The sequence below is a fragment of the Oncorhynchus gorbuscha genome, linkage group LG03 (assembly GCF_021184085.1).
Source record: "Oncorhynchus gorbuscha isolate QuinsamMale2020 ecotype Even-year linkage group LG03, OgorEven_v1.0, whole genome shotgun sequence".
Lineage (NCBI taxonomy): Eukaryota > Metazoa > Chordata > Actinopteri > Salmoniformes > Salmonidae > Oncorhynchus > Oncorhynchus gorbuscha.
Window position 1 is genome coordinate 27028491 of NC_060175.1, and position 26249 is coordinate 27054739.

General features: G+C 42.1%; 2 protein-coding genes across 4 annotated transcripts; one reads left to right on the forward strand and one right to left on the reverse strand.

The window, feature by feature from the left end:
- Window positions 1-849: 849 nt before the first annotated feature.
- Window positions 850-12368, forward strand: LOC124019234 (solute carrier family 2, facilitated glucose transporter member 11-like). Its single transcript, XM_046334638.1, has 12 exons — window positions 850-1110; window positions 1424-1522; window positions 9223-9383; window positions 9538-9662; window positions 9902-10031; window positions 10306-10454; window positions 10699-10886; window positions 11149-11259; window positions 11379-11480; window positions 11550-11625; window positions 11761-11888; window positions 12043-12368. The coding sequence occupies exons 1-12, from the start codon at window positions 1087-1089 to the stop codon at window positions 12235-12237; spliced, it is 1488 nt and encodes a 495-aa protein (XP_046190594.1). The 5' UTR covers window positions 850-1086; the 3' UTR covers window positions 12238-12368.
- Window positions 12369-17737: 5369 nt separating this feature from the next.
- Window positions 17738-26249, reverse strand: patz1 (POZ/BTB and AT hook containing zinc finger 1). 3 transcript variants are annotated; one of them, XM_046341367.1, is made up of 5 exons: window positions 24702-26249; window positions 24481-24544; window positions 24071-24242; window positions 19916-20116; window positions 17738-18707 (listed from the first exon to the last, which is right to left on the reverse strand). In XM_046341367.1, exons 1-5 carry the CDS (start codon window positions 25943-25945, stop codon window positions 18199-18201), a joined length of 2190 nt encoding a protein of 729 aa, XP_046197323.1. In that variant the 5' UTR covers window positions 25946-26249; the 3' UTR covers window positions 17738-18198. The 3 variants fall into 3 exon arrangements, with proteins under 3 accessions (XP_046197323.1, XP_046197334.1, XP_046197329.1); XM_046341378.1 differs by lacking the exon at window positions 19916-20116 and adding an exon at window positions 21904-22056; XM_046341373.1 differs by lacking the exon at window positions 19916-20116.

The window sequence follows — 26249 nt, forward strand, 5'->3', positions numbered from 1 at the left end:
TTGTAAATAATAAATAGTGCATTCATATGCCAACAATTAGAATATCAAATGATCTAATTTGGATCAGTAAATAGCTATCAGTACATACAGCAATAATAACAAACATATTTTCAATATTATTTTTTATCACATTCGCTAGATAATAGTTATAAAAATGAACTGCTAGATATACTATATTTGTCATATCCACATGAAAATGATTGAATGATAAAGTACATGTTTTATTCTCATCTCGTGTTAGTATATCAGGTCAGAAGTACCGTACATAATTGGAGAATAGCCTTAGCCTGTTTCTTTATTCTTTTTAATGATCAATTCTCTTTTAGTTTATTTCCAATAACAATCACCAGTACGGGACAATGTTGCCAATAACAATCACCAGTACAGGACAATGTACTGCTTGATACTCAGTAATCAAAACAACACAAACAATCGAAAGGCAACTTAAAAACAATGCACAATATTTTTACAATACAAAACATACAGTATCAACCAGAAGATTTGGAAATGACTTTTCTTTATTCCTTACAAAGTGATCAATGTTAAACTGGAACTGGGCAGCACCCGTCCTGTTCAGCTTCCACATTGATGTGTTCAGTCAGTGACTCACAGAACAATAAGTAAGTTATTCCTGTTTTATCAAGACACCTTCCTAACCATCCATCTCTTGTGAATATTAAACCTAATACCAAACCGGAGTAAAAACAAACAGGATGGAGTCACAAGGCCAGGGCTTGTTATCCTTGGGAAGGAATCTGGTGAGATCCAGTTTGGACCAGTAAGATGTTCCTGGTTCAGTCCTGTTCCTCTGTTCCTCTCACTGTTCAGTGATCACTAATCTGCGCTTTCTCTACCCCCCCCCATCCCTCACTTTCTCTCCTCCTCCTCTCCAGCAAGGTTTTCTTCCACTACAACCCAGACGATGTGATTAATAACAGTTTCGGGGACAGGACTGTGGTATCGGTGGGGATAAATGTTCCTTGGTGTTTGTGTCCCTCCATCTCCCTCAGCAGCAGCAGGCGATCAACCAACTGTCCACCTGTTCTGCTGTTCCAGACAGCATCCAGGTGAGCCTCAGACGGAAAGATGGGAAAAGCACTCAATGATCTGGTAAGACAACAACACATCACTCATATAATTGATGATGAGGCTCATACTGAAATTATTCAATAAATAGTTTTAAAAAAGAGACTCTGCAATCTGCCATTTCTACTCCTATGTTGTTTATACTGAGAGACATCCTACAATTACAAAAAAAATGTAAACACAATTGTTGAGTTAAACAACTTTGCACACTTTATTTGACTGTTGACTGTAATCTATCAAACTTCTATCATGTCTGTAATATTGCTCTTTGTTTCATTGAAACATAACTCAGTTTAGAATTCTTAATTACTGTAAGACATCCTTGTTTATATTCTAGATGCAGTACTGGAGGCTTTACCTGTTGACGTTGGTATTGGGAATTGGGGGATCATTTCAATATGGGATGCACGTTTCCATCATGTCTTCTCCAGCAGAGGTAAGAAAGCTGTCTGATGGTCAGCTCTAAGGAGTTTAATATAAACTTGATAATGAGGAATAGCATTGAGGGATAAAAGTGAAGACAAAATCTGATTTAAGATTGATACTTCCTTGCCTGTTGACATGTGACTGAGCCTGTAAAGATATCACAAAGAAAAACCTATAGGAGCACAAATTTGCTTTAAAGTAAGAAAATGCAATTATTATTATTGTTATTACATTGATATGTCAAAATTACACTACAGTATTACAGTATTGCAATTTTTCAATTGAGTGTATATCAAAAGGTGCAAACAGCAGGGTGCATACAAAGTGTGAGAGAGTAAAGTGTCCAGTTTCCCAGGAGAACAGGGAGATATCGTATCACTTCCCAGCTAGAGGAGGGAGTGACCTAATCCTAATGGATAGCACTGTGATCAACAGTTCATCAGCAGCAGCTTTTTCTCCAATCTAATTTATACAGACCCGACTGTGTATTGTCATATCATGTGAGCAGACAGAAAGAAACATGGTGGGGTTGAGGCTACAGGACTGTTGTTGGAGTATTTGAAGTATACCATGTTGCTTTAGACATCATTAGCAGGGTCAAATCAAACCAAAGTTTATTGGTCGCGTACACAGATTTGCAGATGTTATCGCAGGTGCAGGTAAATGCTTGTGTTCCTAGCTCCGGCAGTGTAGTAATGATACCTAGAAAAACAAAACAATACGCAATTAATTTGAAAAAGTCCCAAATTAAAAAAGTCAAATTAAGAAATATCAGAACGAGCAATGTCAGAGTCCATAGTATGGTGTGTCTACATATCTCTATACAGTATGGACAGTACATGCATAGAAACGGTGTATACAGCAGTAGTTATACAGGATAAGAGGTGACTACACTCTGAGAAAAAAAGATGCTATCTAGAACCTAAAATGGATATTTCCGCTTCTTTCTAAGAGTTTACAGTATAAACATATAGTGGATTAAACAGTATGTAAACATTAAAGTGACCAGAGTTCAATGACTATGTACAGTTGTGGCCAAAAGTTCTGAGAATGACACAAATATTAATTTTCACATAGTCTGCTGCCTCAGTTTGTATGATGGCAATTTGCATATACTCCAGAATGTTATGAAGAGTGATCAGATGAATTGCAATTAATTGCAAAGTCACTCTTTGCCATGCAGATGATCTGAATCGGCAAAAAACATTTCCACTGCATTTCAGCCCTGCCACAAAAGGACCAGCTGACATCATGTCAGTGATTCTCTCGTTAACACAGGTGTGAGTGTTGAGGAGGACAAGGCTGGAGATCACTCTGTCATGCTGATTGAGTTCGAATAACAGACTGGAAGCTTCAAAATGAGGGTGGTGCTTGGAATCATTGTTCATCCTCTGGCAACTATTGTTACCTGCAAGGAAACACGTGCCGTCATCGTTGCTTTGCACAAAACGGGTTTCACAGGCAAGGATATTGCTGCCAGTAAGATTGCACCTCAATCAACCATTTATCAGATCATCAAGGGCATCAAGGAGAGCGGTTCAATTGTTGTGAAGAAGGCTTTAGGGCGCCCGAGAAAGTCCAGCAAGCGCCAGGACCATCTCCTAAAATTGATTCAGCTGCGGGATCGGGGCATCAACAGTACAGAGCTTGCTCAGGAATGGCAGCAGGCAGGTGTGAGTGCATCTGCACGCTCAGTGAGGCGAATACTTTTGGAGGCTGTTCTGGTGTCTAGAAGGGCAGCAAAGAAGCCACTTCTGTCCAGGAATAACCTCAGGGACAAAATGATATTCTGCAAAAGGTACAGGGATTGGACTGCTGAGGACTGGGGTAAAGTAATTTTCTCTGATGAATCCCCTTTCCGATTGATTGGGGCATCCGGAAAAAAGCTTGGCCGGAGAAGACAAGGTGATCACTACCATCAGTCCTGTGTCATGCCAACAGTAAAGCATCCTGAGACCATTCATGTGTGGGGTTGCTTCTCAGTCAAGGGAGTGGGCTCACTCACAATTTTGCCTAAGAACACATCCATGAATAAAGAATGGTACCAACACATCCTCCGAGAGCAACTTCTCCCAACCCTCTAGGAACAGTTTGGTGATGAACAATGCCTTTCCAGCATGATGGAGCACCTTGCCATAAGGCAAAAGTGTGTCGTGGAAATTTCCGCTATTTACCAAATCATGGGAGCAAACCACACACACAAGTCAGAGTTAGTTATCAAAGTCCATCTTTAATTATATGAGCTCTATCACAATCCTGTGACTCTCAGGTAATTCAGTGTCTCTCAGTGAATTCTCTGAGAGCCCCCTTACAATGCAACTGAGATCCTTTAATAGCAAAGAACACACATAGTCAGACAGCATAGACATAATAAATCATTCAGCTTTGTCTCCTTACTCAAACCCCAGAACCATAAACCAATCCTCCATATCAACAGGCATATATCAAATTGTCATTTAGATACAACCAATTCTAAATACAACCAATCCTGGACAAGCTCACGGAGAGGAGAGTGAGGCTATAGGTTAAGATAAAAGGGAGCATGAGAATGATTCCAGACAATGCCACCCTCCTTTCCCCACTAGAAAAAGGTAGGGAGTAAAAGATATGTTTACACATGATGATATGTTTACACATGATGACACTTTGACCTCTCCCCTCTCTAGTCTTGACATAGAACAGATAACTGCAACCCTGCCACAGTATTATACAAAAATACCATTCTGATGAGAAGTAACTTACACACATTTGATGAATATAAAATATCTTACATATGTTACCAACAAATTCTGAATCTTCCACGACAAGTGATAACTAAGTGGCTCGGGGAACAAAACATTGATATTTTGGCCAGGAAACTCCCCAGACCTTAATCCCATTGAGAACTTGTGTTCAATCCTCAAGAGGCGGATGGACAAACAAAAACCCACAAATTCTGATAAACTCCAAGCATTGATTATGCAAGAATGGGCTGCCATCAGTCAGGATGTGGCTCAGAAGTTAATTGACAGCATGCCAGGGCGGATTGCAGAGGTCTTGAAAAAGAAGGGTCAACACTGCAAATATTGACTCTTTGCATCAACTTCATGAAATTGTCAATAAAAGTATTTGACACTTATGAAATGCTTGTAATTATACTTCAGTATTCCATAGTAACATCTGACAAAAATATCTAAAGAGACTGAAGCAGCAAACTTTGTGAAAATGTATATTTACATCATTCACAGTGAAATGTTATGGGCCATTCCCAACAATGAGAAGAAGAAAATTAAATTGAGAAGTAATAACATGTAATGATAAAATTAATAATAAATACACAATGAGTAGTGATATATTGGCTAAGAGAGAGTACACGGGGTACCAGTACTGAGTCGATGTGCAGAGGTACGAGGTAAATTATACTTTTTCCACATTTTGTTGTGTCACAGTTTTTTCGATGATCTACACAAAAAACTCTGTAATGTCAAAGTAAAAGAATATGAAAAATAAAACTCTAATTTATCTTGATTAGATAAGTATTCAACCCCCTGAGTCAGTGCATGTTAGAATCACCTTTGGCAGTAATTACAGCTGTGAGTCTTTCTGGGTAAGTCTGTAAGAGCTTTGCACATTAGATTGTGCAATATTTGCTAATATTATTTGTTTTAATTCTTCAAGCTCTGTAAAGTCAGTTGTTGATCATTGCTGGACAGACATTTTCAAGTCTTGCTATAGATTTTCAAACCGATTTAAGTCTAAACTGTAACTAGGCCACCCAGGAACATTCAATGTTGTCTTGGTAAGAAACTCCAGTGTATATTTTGCTTCGTGGTTTAGGTTATTGTCCTGCTGAAAGGTAAATTTGTCTCCCAGTGTCTGTTGGAAAGTAGACTGAACCAGGTTTTCCTCTAGGATTTTGTCTGTTCTTAGCTCTATTCCATTCTTGTTATCATACAAAAAACACCCTACTCCTTGCAGATGACAAGCATACCCATAACATGATGCAGCAACCACCAATATGAAGAGTTGTACTCATTGATGTGTTGTGTCGGATTTGCCCCAAACTTCAATCAAATCAATCAATGAAATGTATTTATAAAGCCCCTTTACATCAGCAGAGGTCACCCAGTGCTTACAGAGAATCCCAGCCTAAAACCTCAAACAGCAAGTAATGCAGATGTAGAAGCACAGTGGATAGGAAAAACTCCCTAGAAAGGCAGGAACATAGGAAGAAACCTGGAGAGGAATTAGGCTCTGATGGGTGGCCAGTCCTCTTCTGGCTGTTCCGGGTGAAGATTATAAGAGTACATTGCCATTAAGGCCAGATTGTTCTTCAGAATGTTCAAACGGTCATAGATGACCAGCAGGGTCAAATAATAATCAGGAGTAAATGTCATTTGGCTTTTCATAGCCGAGCATTCAGATGTCACATCAGCAGGTGCTAAAGAGAGAGAAAGAGAGAGAAAGAGAGAGAAAGAGAGAAAGAGAGAGAAAGAGAGTGAAAGGGATCAAGACAGAGAAAGAGAGGGAGTCTAAAACAGCAGGTCTGGGACAAGGTTGCACATCCACTGAACAGGTCAGGTTTTCATAGCCTCAGGCAGAACAGTTGAAACTGGAGCAGAAGCACGACCAGGTGGACTGGGGACAGCCAGGAGTCATCAGGCCAGGTAGTCCTGAGGCATGGTCCTAGGGCTCACATCCTCCGGGAGGGGAGGGGAGGGAGAAAGAGAATTAGAGGGAGCATACTTAGATTCACACAGGACACCAGATAAGACAGGAGAATTACACCAGATATAACAGACTGACCCTAGCCCCCCGGCACATAGACTATTGCAGCATAGATACTGGAGGCTGAGACGGGGGGATCGGGGGACACTGTGGCCCCGTCCGACGACACCCCCGGACAGGACCAACCAGGCATGATATAACCCCACCCACTTTGCCAAAGCACAGCCCCCACACCACTAGAGGGATATCAACAGACCACTAACTTACTACCCTGAGACGAGGCTGACTATAGCCCACGACAATCTCCTCCACTGCACGAGCCCGAGAGGGCGCAAGACCATACAGGCAGATCACATCAGTGACTCAACTCACTCAAGTCGAGTATAGTGCAAAAAAGACTGGCATGACATGAAGCACCCCTCCTAGGGACGGCATGTAAATGGCACTAGTAAGCCAGTGACTCAGCCTCCTTAATAGGGTCAGAGGCAGAGAATCCCAGTGGAGAGAGGGGAGCCGGCCAGGCAGAAGCAGTAATGGCGGTTCATCATTCCAGTGCCTTGCTGTTCACCTTAGCACCCTTGGACCAGGCTACACTCAATCATAGGACCTAATGAAGAGATGAGTCTTCAGTAAAGACTTAAATGTCGACACCGAGTCTGTGTCTTTCACATGGATAGGCAGACCATTCCATAAAAATTGATCTCTGTATGAGAAAGCTTAAGCCTCCTGCTGTTTGCTAATAAATTCTAGGGATAATAAGGAGGCCTGCGTCTTGTGAATGTAGCGTACGTGTAAGTATGTACGGCAGGACCAAATCGGAGAGATAGTTAGGAGCAAGTCCATGTAATGCTTTGTAGGTTAGCACTAAAACCTTGAAATCACCCCAAGCCATAACAGTAAGCCAGTGTAGAGAGGATAACGCTGGAGTAATACGATCAAATGTTGGGGTTCTAGTCAAGATTCTAGCAGACATATTTATCATTAACTGAAATGTATTTAATGTTTTATCCGAGCATTGCAGTAGTCTAGTCTAGAAGGGACAAAAGCATGGATTAGCTTTTCTGTATAATTTTCCAGTTTTTGCAATGTTACGAAGATGGAAAAAAACTGTCCTTGAAATATTCTTTATGTTCGTCAAAAGAGAGATCAGGATCCAGAGTAATGCTGAGGTTATTCCCAGTTTTTTTTGAGACGACTACAACCGTCAAGACTAATTGTCAGATCAGATCTCTTGATCTCTTGGTTTCTTGGGACCTAGAACAGGCATCTCTGTTTAAAAGTAAAACATTTGCCACCATCCACTTACTTAAGTCTGAAACACAGTCTTCCAGGGTAGGCAATTTTGGGGCTTCACCATGTTTCATCGAAAAGTACAGCTGTGTGAGTTGACAATGTGTTTTCAAATGACATCATCAAGATATATTTACTGAAAACAATAGTGGTCCTAAAACAGAACCTTGAGGAACACTGAAATGTACAATTTATTTGTTAGAGGACAAACTATCCACAGAGACAAACTGATATATTTCCGACAGATGAGATCTAAACTGGCAAGAACTTGTCTGTGTAGACCAACTAAGGTTTCCAATCTCTCCAAAATAATGTGGTAATTGATGGTGTCAAAAGTGGCACTAAGGTCTATGAGCACATGCTTATTTTTTTGTAAAACAGCTATTAATTGGTCAATTCTGAGGCCTGTGACCAGAGTTAAATTTAAATTAAATAAAAGCACAAGTCAGGAGTATTCAGAATGCTTTGAATGTTGGTTTGAAGTACTAAAAGGACAAACAAAACAAAATACTTGAGGCAAAGGGCGTTTCAATATAGCCTTTTCAAAAGTTTTATGACTTAAAATAAACACTGTCCAGGAAAATGCCTCATTATTTTGCAAAGACAACTAGGCATATCAGATTTAAATAAGTAGTTGCACCAGCAAAACTTGGAAGAAGTGTACGTCAAGAATGCTGACAGGTCCCTGCATTTGGGCATACTTTAATTACTGCTCATTGAGATACGTTAAATATAGAATCATAATTATATTTCATTTGGGGGCCCAAAGAAATGTTTGGGCAATTCTACATAGTGTAAGATGACTCATGACATCTTTGGGGTAGGCTATTTCATGATAATAAAGATAGAGAAAATAATGTCTAGACTATTTTATGTTATGACATTGTATACTCATAGGGGGGTAAATTCAAAACGTTTGAGGTAAACACTGACTGAGTGAGATGAAATACGGGGTCCTGAGCCGACACAAGAGCCCGGCATGCCATCATGTCCAGAGTAACCTTCTGTGTACCGTACTGCCGGTTGGACTCATCGTTAAATGACACACTCACGACACATCGTTAAATTTCACCGACTACCGACTGACCTAAAACAACAAGAAATTTGGAGCACTTTAATTCAGAACGACAGACTTAAAAGTCATCCAACTCATGAAATAATCTGTTTTCTCTTGGATCTGTTACATCTGTCTATTAGGGTCTTTATCATACCAGCCTTTTATGTTAAGGGTGTCTAAGATATTCAAATGACTGTTTACTCTTTTACTGACCACAATCTATTTGACAGTGAAGCTGACCTTTTAGCAGTAATGCCATGTTATCAAGAAGAGGCAGCAGGCAGCTGAGCCAGCACTTACCCAAAGATGCTGGGGAGTTGGGTGGGCAAAGTTAGAGGAAATTGATCGGTCTGCTGCATAAACTGAAGAGGCAGATGCTGGTTTATGAAGGAAGTAATCCTAAAGAAATTAGATAATGTTATTTATTTTGAGTAATCCAATGAATTACATTACGAATTAATTTTATTGTCATGTAATCTATAAACAGTAACTGATTACATTTCTCAAGTAATCCACCCAACCCTGATTTATAAGTGAGCTTACTTGCCAAAACTCAGGGTTCATCTCAATATTCTATAGTGGCTTCGTCCATCTGCACTGACATTAACTAAACTGGACAGATTAAATCCATTCTGTCTCTCCCTGTCTGCATGTAGCACATACAGAGCTTTGTGAACCAGACCTGGCTGGAGAGGTATGAGGTTCCAGTAGACGATTCCACCAACATGCTCATCTGGTCTTTCATCGTATCTGTGTTTAGTCTAGGAGGATGGGTCGGGGCTATCCACAGTGGCAGTCTCCCTGTCACCTACGGCCGGTAAGACACTAAGGGCCATGCATGCACACACACACACACTCACTCACTCACTCACTCACTCACTCACTCACTCACTCACTCACTCACTCACTCACTCACTCACTCACTCACTCACTCACTCACTCACTCACTCACTCACTCTTCTGTTTTGCAGGAAGAAAGCCCTGCTGTTCAACAACATAGTGGCCCTTGTAGCCGCTCTACTGATGGTATTCAGTTTCATGGCCAAGTCCTTTGAGATGATCCTGCTGGGCAGATTTCTCTATGGATATAATGTTGGTAAGTGTTTTGTGCTTTGATTTTCCTTTCTGTGTGTATAGTCTACTCTATGTGGGAACATAGGAGCATCCTGCAGTATTATTTTAATTTTTACTTCTCTTGTAACTCTCTTCCCTCCATCTCTCCCCCCTCTTTCTTTCTTTCTTTCTTTCTTTCTCTCTCTCTCTCTCTTTATTTCACTCTTTCTCTATATCTCCTGCCTTACACCTCTCCCTCCTCTCTCTCGTCCTCTCTCTCAGGCATGGGGCTGAGTGTGCACCTGATGTACCTGGGCGAGAGTTCACCTAAGAAGCTGAGAGGATTCCTGACCCTCACTAGCTCCATCTTTATTAGCATAGGGAAGGTCATGGGACAGATTGTTGGCATCAAGTCAGTACCCTTGTTATTTAACCCCTAACCCTTGTTCTCAGGTTACTTTACCCTCTTAATTATTAGTTGTTCTAGCCTGGTCAAGCATTCTGACCTCTGTGTTGTGCTTACAGTGCAGCGGTCAGCATGGTTGTATGGCAAAGCTCTCTATGAAATTGAAATTAATAATTTCTTACCAAGTCTCTCCCTCTGTCTTTCTGCCCCCCCCCTCCCTCACCCCATCTCTGTCTCTGTCTCTCTTGATCTCTCCCTTTCCCTCCCTGTCTCTCTGTAGGGAGGTGATGGGTACAGATGACATGTGGCCCTGGCTGATGGCCCTTGGTGGCCTCCCTGCCATCATCCAGTTTGTGACCCTGCTCTTTTTCCCAGAAGCACCTCGCTACCTGTACATCGACAAAGGCGACACAGAGGGCTCAAAAAAAGGTATGCATAATGTGAGACATTTTTATTTTATTTGTTATGCTGGCTTTGGGGGAAGAATGTCCCTGGATCAAATCTTAACCATACAATAATCAAACACAGAATACACTTCATAATGTACAACATAACAGTACACATATAATATAACACATCCGTACACATCATATCATCAGAGATGGCGAGAAGAGGTGTATATATATGATGTTGCTGTTGAATAACGTGATTTGTGTGTATGTTGTTGTCATAGCCCTGCAGTGGCTGTGGCAGGAGGATGACCTGAAGATGGAGATGGATGACATGGAGAAGGAGAGGGAGAGCATGCAGGGCCAGAAGTCTAAGACGGTGTGGGACGTGCTGACTTCTCGCTGTGTCAGGTGGCAAGTGCTGGCTCTGGTCATCCCCTGTGCCGGTGTTCAGTTTTGTGGTATTAACGCAGTGAGTCTGTTTTTACTCTATCTACCTTTACTGCAAAATTACTGAATCTACCTTTAGTCACGAGTTCAATGTCAGTAGGTTGTATTTCCCCGATGAGGTTATTCTGCATTCTACGTAGAAGTGAAGAGGTGATCCATTCCCTTCCTTTTTCAGAAGAAATGCTTGTAACTGTTGCAAGTGGGAGCCCTCTCATTCTCTATATTATCTTGTCATTCTCCTTTCATCTCATCTTCTTCACATTGACCCAGAATTTGCTCTATAGATTTATTTCTACGCTTTTGACATATTCCGTGAATCTGGAGTAGCAGAGGACAATATGCACTACCTGTCCATTGGCATCGGAACAACAGAACTCATCTCCATCAGTCTCTGTGTGAGTACCATAACATACTGGAGGTCATAGTGGAGAATAACATCACTGTCTGTAACTGAACAATACAATAACATTTGTTTTAGTGGCCATATTGACCTCCTGTCCTTGTTGTGTCCCAGTCTCTGTTGATAGACCGTGCGGGCAGGAAGATGCTGATGGGCTATGGCTACCTGTTGATGGGAGTCATCATGTCCATCCTTGTTGTTATGCTGTCCATCAAGGTAATCCAACACTTAGGGTTTCTGTGTCAGCTGACATGAGAACTAACATAGTCCTTTCTCTCTCAACAGGACCTGTTTTCATGGTTCCCTTATGTTAACATCGCCCTCATCTTCTCTGTCATCTGTGTTTATGGACTAGGACCTTGTGAGTACTCTATGCTTATAAATGTCTTTTGTATTATGTCACATTTTGGCGTGTACGATTCCAGTTCGGAGTATTTGGAATTGAGTGAGCTAATGCCAGGCTGAGCTGGTTGTCACAGTACTCGTATCTTTCTAGCCGGGGTGTCCATGGCCCTCCCTGCAGATCTCTTTCTGCAGGCCTGGAGACCGTCCGCTTACGTCATCAGCGGCTCCGTCAACTGGCTAGGTCTGTTCCTCATCGGGATGTTCTTCCCCTACATAGTGGTAAGATACTGCTCCAAGTCAACATACACACACTTTAATATCAGTGATCCGAACGACTACCATTCCCTGACGGTTTTATATCTCTGAGATCCTACTGTCTGTCTGGCCAGTGAGTTATCTGTTGATCTTTAACATTATTCATGTGCCCATGTAGGATGCTCTAGGCCAGTTCTGCTTCCTGGTCTTTGTGGCATACTGCATGTTCAGCTCAGCGTTCATGCTCTACTTCATCCCAGAGACCAAAGGCAAGAGCATGGTGGAGATCATGGAGGACTTTAACAAACTCAACTACAAGAATAGGGGGACAGACACCGAAAAGGCTGACTTTGTTTTGGAAACAACATTTTGAGAACATTTGTATATACAGTATACACTACCGTTCAAAAGTTTGGGGTCACTTAGAAATGTCCTTGTTTTTGAAAGAAAAACATTTTTTTTGTCCATTAAAATAACATCAAATTGATCAGAAATACAATGTTAATGTTGTAAATGACATTTGTAGCTGGAAATGGCAGATTCTTAATGGAATATCTACATAGGCGTACAGAGGCCCATTATCAGCAACCATCACTCTTGTGTTCCATTGGCACGTTGTGTTAGCTAATCCAAGTTTATCATTTTAAAAGGCTAATTGATCATTCGAAAACCCTTTTGCAATTATGTTAGCACAGCTGAAAACTGTTGTGCTGATTAAAGAAGCAATTACAACTGGCCTTTAGACTAGTTGAGTACCTGGAGCATCAGCATTTGTGGGTTCAATTACAGGCTCAAAATGGTCAGAAACAAAGAACTTTCTTCTGAAACTCATCAGTCTATTCATGTTCTGAGAAATGAAGACTATTCCATGTGAGAAATTGCCAAGAAACTGAAATTCTGGAACAACGCTGTGTACTCCCTTCTCAGAACAGCACAAACTGGCTCTAACCATTTTAGAAAGAGAGTGGGAGGCAGGCCTTCTAGGCAGAGTAGCAAAGAAAAAGCCATATCTCAGACTGGCCAATTAAAAGAAAAGTTGAAAATGGGCAAAATAACAGACACTGGACAGAGGAACTCTGCCTAGAAGGCCAGCATCCCAGAGTTGCCTCTTCACTGTTGACATTGAGACTGGTGTTTTGCGGATGCTATTTAATGAAGCTACCAGTTGAAGACTTGTGAGGTGTCTTTCTCAAACTAGACATGTAATGTACTTGTCCTCTTGCTCAGTTGTGTACCGGGGCCCCCCACTCTTTATATTTCGTTAGGGCCAGTTTGCGCTGTTCTGTGAAATTTCTAAGTGACCCTAAACTTTTGAACGGTAGTGTATATTTTTTTTATGTACTATACAGTTCTTTCTAAAAGCCCAAAGCTGTTAAACAATGGACCAGTTTCCTGGAAACAGATGAAGCCTAGTCCTGGACTAAAAAAAATACATGCTCTGCTTAATCTGTGTCTGGAAATTCAAGTGAAAAATATGTTTAGGTAAGGACTACTTGATATAACATGTCGATTCAATATGGTATGTTATCATTGATTATACAACAAGACACTAGATTAGGGCCCTCTATTTCATGACTGTAAACCTATTAGATCAATACCATTTCTGATGTCAGTGTGGTATTTATTAACTTATTGAAACCTGCAATGACATCAACCCCAATGACATGACACTGAAAACAAAACAATGTTCCTGGGAAAGAATGACATATCTGTCTGTCCTTTCCAACACCTGAATGTCACCACCAGTATGTAGCAGATGTCTGTGCCGTTTGACTGTCTGGAAGGGAGTAAAAATAAAGATGTATATTACACTAAATTGTGTTTCATCAATAATGTAGCCTTTACGCTACAATGTTCTATTCTGCACTAATCTATTCTGCACAGTCACATCGTTAATTTTCTACTTGTGGCCACATGAAGAGCTTGACGCCAGTCAGTGACATGGCTAAATAAGTGAACCATTGATGTGTCATGAAAAGTAAATCAAAGTCAACTCATCCAAAACAATGGCACAATAACACACTCAGGAACAGTTTCAAATACATATTTATTTCATCCCCAACTCTGTATCAATCAGACAGAGATGACAGACTCAAAAACAGTGTACAAAAACAGACGTCTATAGAAAAGTATGCTTATATTGAAATATGTCCAAAGGTTTAATAAAACATGTAACTTAAAAATGTTTAAAGTTGAAGAATCTTGACAAGTACAATGATAAAATACCAACATACATATACAAATGTACATCTTCTTTGTGTGCATGTTATGTGTACAAAAGTGTCATTGCAATTCACTCTGCGCATGATTGACCATTTATAGAAATAGGTCCTTTTTCATCTCGCATTTCAAATCTACTGCTGTGCACAATCAGTATTGGGAAGGCACTTTGCAACAGACCAACATAACAATACAAGAAAACAACACAGGTAAGTATCTAAGCAATCAATCAATAAAAACATCCTATAAATTGAACTACCAAAACAGGTGAGATAAACAAACAACATACCACCAGATGAATTGAATAGCATGTATGGGCGATCACCAGTGTTGCATATCATATGAGCATATTTCTAAAAACAGCATTGTCTCTTACTTATCCAATAAATAACACAAAGAAACAGGCCTTTTTTAAATGGATTTTTACTCCATCCCCTGTGTGAAAAGCATCACTATTCAGTGGGGATATTAAAACAGACTGATTGGTCAAAGTCATGGGTGGCAGAACTAAACTGGTAGAGTATACACTACCAGAACAAGGTAACAGCACAGAGAACCAGACCTGGATTCAAATAGTATTTGATTTAGCTTACCTGGCACAATAGAAGAGTCCCACAAGTGCAAAATCCACCCAGCTGTCACTCCAGCCAGACTCGAGCAAATGCTTTCAAGTACTATTTGAACACAGGTCTACAGTGAACAGGGATACTTCTGTCACCATCCAGTGAACAACCTCATCCCAACAAACATTTACGTCCAGAACAGTACACAGCAGATCATGGGCACTCACAGTGCGGAAAACCAAACAACCACCACCAAAACTTGGCAAGGAAGGAAAAAAGTTTTATATTTTATATATATATATATATATATATATATATATATATAAATATCCCCATTCATCGACTAAAGATGAACTCAATCATTAGAGAGATATACATTTTTTATATGCCATGCTTTCGAAAGTATTCAGCCCCTTGACTTTTGCCCAATTTTGTTACGTTACAGCCTTATTCTAAAATTAATTAAATACAAAATGTTCCACAATACCCCATAATGACAAAGCGAAAACAGGTTTAGAAATGTTTGCAAATGTATTAAAAAATACATTAAAAAATACAATATTTACATAAGTATTCAGACCGTTTGTTTATGAGACTCGTAACTGAACTCAGGTGCATCCTGTTTCCCATTGATCATCCTTGAGATGTTTCTACAACTTGGAGTCCACCTGTGGTAAATTCAATTGATTGGACATGATTTGGAAAGGCACACAACTGTCAATATAAGGTCCCACAGTTGACAGTGCATGTCAGAGCAAAAACCAAGCCATGAGGTCAAAGGAATTGTCCATATAGCTCCGAGACAGGATTGTGTTGAGGCACAAATCTGGGGAAGGGTACCAAAAAAATGTATGCAGCATTCAAGGTCCCCAGGAACACAGTGGCTTCCATCATTCTTAAATGGAAGAAGTTTGGAACCACCAAGACTCTTCCTAAAGCTGGCCTCCTGGCCAAACTGAGCAATCGAGGAAGAAGGGCCTTGGTCAGGGAGGTGACCAAGAACCCGATGGTCACTCTGAAAGAGCTCCAGAGTTCCTCTGTGGAGATGGGAGAACCTTCCAGAAGGACAACCATTTCTGCAGCATTCCACCAATCAGGCCTTTATGGTAGAGTAGCCAGACAGAAGCCACTCCTCAGTAAAAGGCACGACAGCCCGCTTGGAGTTTTCCAAAAGGCACGTAAAGACTCTCAGACCATCAGAAACAAGATTCTCTGGTCTGATGAAACCAATATTGAACTCTTTGGCCTGAATGCCAAACGTCATGTCTGGAGGAAAACTAGCACCATCCCTATGGTGAAGCATGGTGGTGGCAGCATCATGCTGTGGGAATTGTTTACAGTGGCAGTTACTGGGAGACTAGTCAGGATGGGGAGAAAGATGAACAGAGCAAAGTAGAGAGATCTTTGATGAGAACCTGCTCCAGAGCACTCAGAACCTCAGACTGAGGCGAAGGTTCATCTTCCAACAGGACAACCACCCTAACACACAGCCAAGACAATGCATGAGTGGCTTTGGGACAAGTCTCTGAATGTCCTTGAGTGGCCCATCCAGAGCCCAGATTTGAACCCGATCGAACATCTCTGGAGAGATCTGAAAATACCTGTGCAGCAACACTCCCCATCCAACCTGACAGAGCTTGAGAGGATCTACAGAGAGAATGAGAGAAACTCCCCAAACACAGGTGTGCTAAGATGTAATGTCATACCCAAGAAGACTCATGGCTGTAATCGCTGCCAAAGGTGCGTCAACAAAGTAAAGGGTCTGAATACTTATGTAAATGTTGCATTTTCATTATGGGGTATTGTGTGTAGATTGATGAAGGAAAAAAACAATTAAATCAATTTCAGAATAAGTCTGTAATGTAACAGAATGTGGAAAAATGCAGGCGGTCTGAATACTTTCTGAATTCACTGCATATGAATGAATGTTATATACACTCGTTACAATCGCAATATAATGATAAATAAAAGCAGGAATGTACTGAAACTAATAAAGCAAAATTATCTGACAAACAATTAGACTAAAAGCCTTCTTGTTGATTAGATTCGGAGGACAAAAGCACATATCAAAGAGCACCAAACACATCCAGATATTTCAGCATACATACTCACTCACTGTTGCTCCCTAGTTGGCCTCCTGTATCTAGCATAACTTATAGACTAAAATCAGTACAACACATCGACATCTCAAACATCAACTCATAAAAAATAATCAAAAACTTTGTCCACAAAGCATACAGGGCAATCAATAAATTAATAAAATATATTCTACATTTCTCACAATTTCTAATAGTTAAACCTGAACTTGGTCCCTGTTGAATATCTAGAATTGATTTCACGTGACTAACAAATACATCTGTTCTCTAAAAATCTGCAATAAGAGAATAGAACATTCTCAAATGGAACAGCCATAGGGTTTTATCCTTGCCCTGCAGAAACTGATAGAATTGACTATGATTGTATTCAGAGTTGGACCAGAGTTCCATTTGCAGCCTCTCCCCTTCGGGAGCTCTGTCTGACGTAAGGGGAAGCTTGGGTTTGACGGTTTCACTGCAGCTGTGAACAGCATATTGATAATAACAAAGCAATTCAAAATGACCCAGTGAACGCATGTACTAACCCATTGGTTACAAAACACACTCTGTATTTCCATTCCAGACATGATAATAACAGCATTTACTAATAGATTTTTCTTATATGTGCATGTGTATGGTAACGGATCTTAAGGGCATGGTTATGTCATAAACAACAATACAAATACAATCAAAAAGGAAGATAACAAGCTTCCTAAAATCTGCTGTCTAAGTTTCTTAATGTTAAAATAATTCATGTTAATGTACATTTTATATTCTGCTCTGAAATGGTCTTCATAAAGAAATGCTGTATATAGATAGTAATAGCGAGCTCCATGACACAGAATGTAATAAAACAACAGTGAGCGATGATGCCATGAACAGCAGAGCAGTCTATAGACAACGCCAAGAGCAGTCTATAGACAACGCCAAGAGCAGTCTATAGACAACGCCAAGAGCAGTCTATAGACAACGCCAAGAGCAGTCTATAGACAACGCCAAGTCTATAGACAACGCCAGAGCAGTCTATAGACAACGCCAAGAGCAGTCTATAGACAACGCCAAGAGCAGTCTATAGACAACGCCAAGAGCAGTCTATAGACAACGCCAAGAGCAGTCTATAGACAACGCCAAGAGCAGTCTATAGACAACGCCAAGAGCAGTCTATAGACAACGCCAAGAGCAGTCTATAGACAACGCCAAGAGCAGTCTATAGACAACGCCAAGAGCAGTCTATAGACAACGCCAAGAGCAGTCTATAGACAACGCCAAGAGCAGTCTATAGACAACGCCAAGAGCAGTCTATAGACAACGCCAAGAGCAGTCTATAGACAACGCCAAGAGCAGTCTATAGACAATGCCATTCCCTTACATCTGATAGGCTGAACAGACCTAACTAGGGCAAATTTCCCGCACAAATCTAGGTTCACTTTCCCCCACATTAACCTATTGGTCACTTCCCCCCCACTGAGCTACAGGTCACTTCCCCCCCAACTCCATCCCACTATGTCCTGCCTCAGAGTCCACCAGCGTCGAGGCAAAGGCAGACTGGACGATCTGGAAGCCAAATGACTCCAGCAGAGACATGTTCTGTTGAGGGGAGAAGGGTGAGCCCAGGGAAGGACCCAGCTCCCCCAGACCTGACCCCGACCCTACACTCACCACTAGACTCTTCTGGACCCCATGATGGTGCACTCTGTTGACGTGCTTATTGAGGTAAGACTTGGTGCGGAAGGTCTGGGTGCACTCGCTGCAAGGGAACTTCTTCACTGGAGAGTCCTGGCTGGTCTTGGCTTTAACGGCACCTGGTGGCGACCCTCCCACAGCATCGGTAGAGGCTCCGTTGCAGTCAAACGGCGTCCCAAGCTCCTCTTCCTCAGACTTGTGCGGAGACTTAATTTCGTCGCCGTTGGACAGATCCCCGAACAACGGCTCGTCTCCCTCAGATTCTCCTTGATGGGGGCATTTTTCAGCATTCTCCTGTCCGTCTGAGGTAAATACAGAGGGGTGGGGGAGGATATGGAGGGGTGGAGGACAGGTGGGAGGAGAGGGAGAGTTGATAGGGTGGGGGAGGATATGGAGGGGTGGAGGACAGGTGGGAGGAGAGGGAGAGTTGATAGGGTGGGGGAGGATATGGAGGGGTGGAGGACAGGTGGGAGGAGAGGGAGAGTTGATAGGGTGGGGGAGGATATGGAGGGGTGGAGGACAGGTGGGAGGAGAGGGAGAGTTGATAGGGTGGGGGAAGATATGGAGGGGTGGAGGACAGGTGGGAGGAGAGGGAGAGTTGATAGGGTGGGGTTGGGTAAAGGGAAAGGACACAGGGAGAGTCAGAAAGCAGAGGAAGTTTAAGGGGAGAGAAAACCTCAAATTAGGCCATGCACACGCAACACAAAATGTGTCTATTTAGACCAGCAGGTAGCACTGCTCTCCGGTTAGCTGCCGTCCACCACCTGCAACATGAACAGGGGACAGTTTACTGCTGTGTGTACTAAGCACCTGCTCCCATGAAACCCATTGGTTAAGAACAAAAAAAAAAAAGAGTATAGTAATGTTAAGTAGAATTGTTCTGCAATTCTTAAAATACATGGTGTTCATTTATATTATAGGAAATGAGGGCCCATTTGTTCAAATTATATAATATGCATTCATTTACCTAATAGTTATACACTATTCATTGAAAGCAAGGTCTTTCTTCCTCGTGAGTTTGGGGCAAAAAAGACAATTCCACAGGACCACCCACTTTGTCATAATTTCTTTACACTTAAAAATGTTCTGCCTGGACATAGGTGTTTATTGGTAGCACTATGCGGCAGATTATTTTAGCTCAGATTGAACAATGTACAATATCGGCCCATAATATCTGATATGAAAAAGGCTATTGTATCATCCAAATTTTTACAAAAGAAATCATAATAAAAAAATAAAACTGGTGTCATGTTTTAATCATGATACCAAAACCACATCAGAACTACTTACGTGTTGACATAAACTAAGCGGATTATTTCCAGGAAACCTTTTGCTCATGCATCCCGTCAACCAAATTTCCTTGACTCTTTATGCACATGCATCCCCAAGAGGTTGTTATCTTCTCGTCTAACCAACTCTTTACAGTGGAACTCTTGTTACTCGTCTAATCAGCAGGCCTTGTTTAGCGCCCCAACCCCCAACCCCCACTCTACTGCTGGCCCATACTGACCTGGCAGAGGCTCGTGGAGGGGGTGAAACCCAGGTGGCCCGGCAGAGTGGCACTCCCAGAAATATGGAGCCCCCCCAGGCCCTGGTTTCCCCAGGAGCAGCTCGGGCTGCAGACCCAGGGAGGGAGGGCCGGCCTGGGGGAGAAAGCAGTGACCATCTGCCTCTGGGAAGGTGACCAGCAGCCGGTGACTGGTACACAGGTCTACACCAAAGACAGACAGAGAGTAGAGAGGGGGCAGCAGAGACAACAGACAAGGCCAGCGGAAACCATACATATGTCAATGTAGTCAGGATATTACCCAGACCTTACTAAGTCTAATTTAGTAGCTTTACTTTGTCCAGTGATTATAATAGACAAAACTGTAAACAGTGAATGAAACTTTTTCCTGTATTACTTGCCAAGCCAGCCAACTTGATTTATTCTAAATAAAAGCAGTTTTCCAATAGATGTAGAATTCTGGCATGCCACCACATTGCAACGATTTTAGATCTGATAGGCAATCACTAGGAAGTCCATTTCTACAGCTAAAAAACTGAATTGAATTAAGGTTTTAGCCTAGAATCTAAACCTCTCTCCACTAGGTTTGGGAGATATTCAGATTTTCATACATTTATACCGTTTCTGTACCATACCAGGGTATACGTCATTACCGGAAGGGCACATAAGGGTCGCACAAACCAATTTGGGGAACATGGATCTTGATCCAAGAGGGGATTGATTGTCTCTGCAGTAAACAATAAGCTTGATCTTGCCATCTAGCCACTTAGCAAGCAAGTTAACAAACCAAATGCATAACTGGAGCTCGAGGCGGGGTGGCCGAGGTGGGGGCTCCTCCTCCAGCTAAAAAAAATAATCCAGGTACTGTTGGTATGTCTAAATACCCCAGTATACGGTATAACGCCCAAGCCTACTCTCCACACTGCTTTGACTCCTTCTCGCTCTCTGCCAGAGTGAAGTACTGTGCAGCCGAATCCATAGGCTGCTGCTAGTTGCCATGGCAATAATAGTTGAAAAAAGCTCCATTGAATCCAGAGGAACACTGCACAGTACTGTATGATTCAATAGACATGCAACATTATAGTGCATCATTTGGCCAACGGCCACAAGTTGATGGAGATGACAGCAAGCAACAAACAGCGTTTTCAGAAAGCATTCACATTGCCATGCTGAACACAGACAGAATAGCATGGCACTAAGGCTATTAAGGCTAAACACAGTCTCTGTGTATGTCTGAGCCTGACTGAAGAGCAACAAGGCCATGGGAACATGGGGAGGCATACATGCACTTCTTTGTTGTAGCGAGTCCCTGACAACCTGCAGTATCACAAAACTGACCACTGGGGGGCAGTGCCCCATATAGAGAAAATGCCAAATGCTGCAATTGCAAATGTGTCTTTTACCTTGATGAAGTCATGTTTTTATTTCAAGAAATAGGCCTATACATATTCTAACCCATTGAGTAAAAGTTATCCTTATTGATAGCTTAATTCACATCTCTGCCTAGTAAAATGCAAAAAGTGAAGTTCCCTAATCAACTTCCTCTCAGTTTCCTTCTCTCTTCACAATATAAACCAAGCAGAAAAGCAGACAACTACACATGCATGCTGATTTAGAAAGAAGTCTGCTGCCATGGGCCTAACAATATCTTTATATACACACAATATCAGCCAGGACAACCATATCAGCCTGCTGGACATATGATGCTTCTGAAGACAGTGTCTCTACTGTTAGCTGATGGAGGCACAGAGGGGATGGATCCTTTAGCGTTAGCATCACTGCGCAGGCAGGAATGCCTATATGCTTTGTGTGCATATGTGTATGTTTGTGTATGCTTGTGTTTTTGCCAGGCTTTAAAAACAGATGCAGCAGGTTTTCCCCACAAGCAGCAGAGCAGATGATGATCAACACAAAGCAAGAAGAGACATAGCCTATGCTTGGAGGCAGGGTGGAGCAGAACAGGGTGGGCAGCTGCTTGCCTTCCACTGTGCACTGGCGTCCCGTGTGGTAGGGGGCGCCGCTGTGCATCTGCGGCTCCCCGTGCAGCGCAGGGAAGGCACCGTGTGCTTGGGCAGTACGGGGGAGCAATGGCGAGCCATGGTGCGATTTTACGTGCACCTTAAGGTAGGACGCAGTGGAGAAACCTGGAGACCCAGAGAAGAACACAACAAAGGGCAGTGGCACTACACACCCAGCAGGGAGAGAATGGATGCGCTCTGTTGTCATGTACCCAAAGATGACAGTGGGACAAAAAAAACACCTCTTTCCCAAATCTGCCTTTCGCTGTGTAATTCTGTTTTAGATCTTCATGCAGACAATGATATATATGAGATGGTAACAAAGGATAATAATATGATTTTGTTGAACTAAGCTGAGCTGTTGGATGTTGTAACAACCCTCAAAAGCAAAACTGAAGCACATCTAACTTCAAAGGCAAAGAAGAATATGAACCAACAAGAGGTAGGCTAACCACAAGCAAGAGTGAACAATACGCAACCACTGTTCTCCATTATCTAGGCCTACCACAAGAATGACACCATGTCCAGACAGGTAAATCGGGGCAAAATAAGCAAGTCAACCCAATACATTATCTTGACTTGGGGCCAAATTTCTGACCAAGAGACAAACTGCATATGGGGCAGTCATCTACAGTAGTACACACATTAAGGTAAGACACAAGTATTAAAAACCTTAACATACAAAATCAAGCCTTTCTAAAAATATTAAACATCAGCACTAACCATGTTTCCATCCAGAGCTTTTATGCAAGTCATACCGTATAAAAAGAAAAAGTAATGACAGCTGTGATGGAAACAGGAAGTTTGGTTACATTTTATAAATGCCGACAGTTAATATGTTCGTTCGACATGGTGGGATCTTTTTGTGTTTGTAAAATTAATTAATCGAGAAATGGTGGTGGAAACGGCTTTATGCGCAAATATTGATATAATAACTATCATATTGAAGTAAACTTGGAGTCCCACTGCGACTTAGGAAACCATGCAGTTTATTAGGCTACAGATTAAACGAGTTTTGATGAACTTCACAGGGTGGTGAAAGTGAGCGGTGACCTTGATGCTCCGTTCCAATAAATATTGAGGGTTTTATTCTGGTGACATGATGATTGATGGATGACTGCAGTTTAACTAATCAAATATTCTCGCTCTTATCCATCAGTGGCCTTGTGGTTAGTGTCCGCCCTGAGATTGGAAGGCTGTGAGTTCAATCCCCCACATTTGCTATTTAATGATATGGAAACACATTGAACTTTAGATTTTTATTCGGTATATGAAAACTTTAGCGTTAAAAGTACATTTTCTGTGCACTATGTCATCACCCACTGATTTTTAAACACAACAAGTGGAAACACACCACTGGTGGGAAAATGTGCATTTTATATTTATGCAGATTCTGGACTATTCGGCAGGGTAGCCTAGTGGTTAGAGCGTTGGACTTATAACCGGAAGGTTGCAAGTTCAAACCCCCGAGCTGACACGGTACAAATCTGTCGTTCTGCCCCTGAATAAGCAGTTAACCCACTGTTCCTAGGCCGTCATTGAAAATAAGAATTTGTTGTTAACTGACTTGCCTGGTTAAATAAAGGTAAATAAAAAATTTGAATGAAATCTGTCACCAATTGGATGGAAGCCTAGCTACTGCCTGCTGGCAAGTATCTGATAAGTGCAGCTGACAGCTCTATTTTGGATAATTCATTAACCAGATAAAAACATTTTACATTAATGAGACTACACGCATTAGCGTACAAGAGTCAATTAGAATGGCAGCAGGAGAATGTTCAGAGGCCAACAAAAAAGAAGAAATGGGAAAAACACTGGACAACACATGCAGACACTACAACTATGATCTGCAAATAGCCCATGATTGCAGTTCACAAGCTCTTCTGTAGAAAGCAACCCAAATGCTTTGCACCAGCTGAGGTAGTTGATGGTTACTACAGTGTTAGAATTGAATAGTAAACATTTTGGTAGATCATCCTTGTTGCAAGATGGCAATACCATGCTGGAAGAGAAGCAGGTTAACAAGAAAAACACAAACATCTAAGACATAAGAAGATAGCACAGTCATAGATTGGAAGCTCCCGCCCTGTTCTCCTGACAGATATGTGGTGATGATGCTGCACCCTAGGCCTAAGGTTACCTTTGTTGCATATACCACAGTAGTTGTGAGGTCCTTCACTGTGTTTCTTGAGATGGTCGGTCATGTACGCAGCTCGGAGGTACTTCCCACACATCTGGCAGGGGATCTTGTCCTCGTGACAAGCTAGGTGGGACCGCAGGCGATCTCTTGTAGCAAAGGAAGCATTACAAATCTGAAGAACAGGTGGAAAATACAGGTAAAATAATATGCCTTCATACATGTTACGTACAGAACTATTCATTTACCATCAACCTTTCAACCATATTCTAATCAACAAGAATGACAACTAAATCTTTTAAAACAAGCAAATACCAAAATGACAGATTTGAAGTGTGATGTTCATTCATTGTGACAAATATAGAATCCACATCCACTCTTCTAAGAAGATCCAGTTGTTGCTATTGTCTCACCTGGCACTTATGGGGTCTCTCTGTTGTGTGAACCTGCTTGATGTGTCCATTCAGATGGTCTGGCCTGAATAAATCAAACATAGGCATGTTGAGACAGATGCAAGCAGTAGATGACTGATTATGAATTCATTTTCCCTCCAGATCACATAATGCTTCAGAATAGAATAGGCAATGCACCTGGAACTAGTGGTTTTAGTATACAATAATTGCCCATAGCTCACCTGGAAAACCCCTTTCCACAGCTTTGACAGAGGTAGGGTTTACCCACAGATCCATCATGTGACCGGACATGGTATGACATCCTGTCCTTGCGCTTAAACCGCAGGCCACAGACATGGCAAGCATATGGCTTTTCCCCGGAATGAGACAACTTGTGTCGGTTCAGGTGGTAAACATCCCGGAACACCTTCCCACAAATGTCACAACCAACGTGACGTCTCGTCCTCTCGCGCTTACGGCTGTTTTCTATGCCTACTCCTCCATGCAATGGCATGCCATTCTCCAACAGACCGGGCTGACCAGGGTGCGATATCGAGGTAGGGCCTCCCTCGCCAGACAAGCCGTCGCCGCTACTCGCGCCATGGCTGGACGCTCCATGCTGCGCTTCGTGGTTTCTCAACCGCACAGCCTCTGTAAATGCCTTGCCACATATTCCACAAGGAAATATCTGCTCAATGTCTTCTTTAACGTCAGAGGTGCTGATGTTGTAATGAATAGGTTCCATGACTGTCCCCTTCTTTGGTCGCCCCCTGCCTCTCTTGGAACCCGAAGAGCCCTCTTCTTGGAACGGGTTGCCCGTCATCTCTGATGGAGACACGGGCTGCAGGACTGGCATAGAGGACTGGGGGCTGCCATCCGACATGACTGTATCATTGGCCCGATTTCCATCCACATTATGCGTCTGCCCATTGTTGGTAAACAAGCCATTCCCATTTGACAAGTTGTCTACAGCCAATGTGAAACTAAATTCAGAGCCCCCCGTGGCACGGAATAAACTGACGTCGCCTCTTCTTGAGGGTGGAACAAGAATTTTTACATTGGACTGTTTAATTACTTCTTGGCATATCTCGATGACAGAACGCATTAGCAGAAATTTAGCAGCCGTCATCAACTCGGGGAAACATTCCAATCGTACCACAATCCTAGAGGTGTAGGCAAAGTCCAAAATATCTTTAAAAACTTTGGGACTTATCGTATGCATCTCGAGCTCTTTTGCCTCCCCGTCGCCCTCCGTTTGACAACCAAAAACGGACTCGAAATACACGCTGCACGCCGCCAGTACCGCCTTGTGGGCAGGAAAGCTCTCTTCGCCGACGCGCAAGATCACATCGCAAAACTTGCCTCCATCTTTCCTCTGAATGTTGAGGTTGTGTAGCATCTCCGCGCTATGCTTGCTCACCTGATAGGTGTATGAAGAATTCCACGACTGCTCCGCTATTCTCTCCATGCCGAATTCATTCAACATCAATTGTTAGTGAGTAGGGGTGGCGAAACAAAACAAAAAAAACGTGTACAGCTCAATAGTCTGGATAATTTAAATAATACCACGACGACCACCCCTCCCTCTCTAGCGTCTAAAATGTAAGCAGCAGTGAAAAATGGTAGCCCCCCAGCTTCCTGTGAACTTTAACCTTTTTCGTTTCAAAGCTGGGGTTATCGTTCTAAATTTTTATTTCACTTTGACATAAAGCAAGTGAGTCTCCGTTATGTCGAGTAAAATGTATTAGTCAAATACACTAGTTATTCAGGCTACATGAGGTTGAAGTTGT

Bases quoted from the DNA above. Each gene is read 5' to 3' on its own strand.
- patz1 (XM_046341367.1), bottom strand. From the start codon at position 25,945: ATGTTGAATGAATTCGGCATGGAGAGAATAGCGGAGCAGTCGTGGAAT. The intron at 24,545-24,701 runs GTGAGCTATGGG...TGATTTATTCAG, and splicing joins TGTGGAAAGGGGTTTTCCAG to GCCAGACCATCTGAATGGAC. The intron at 24,243-24,480 runs GTGAGACAATAG...CCTGTTCTTCAG, and splicing joins AGAGACCCCATAAGTGCCAG to ATTTGTAATGCTTCCTTTGC.
- LOC124019234 (XM_046334638.1), top strand. From the start codon at position 1,087: ATGGGAAAAGCACTCAATGATCTG. The intron at 9,663-9,901 runs GTAAGTGTTTTG...CCTCTCTCTCAG, and splicing joins TCTCTATGGATATAATGTTG to GCATGGGGCTGAGTGTGCAC. The intron at 11,260-11,378 runs GTGAGTACCATA...GTTGTGTCCCAG, and splicing joins TCATCTCCATCAGTCTCTGT to TCTCTGTTGATAGACCGTGC.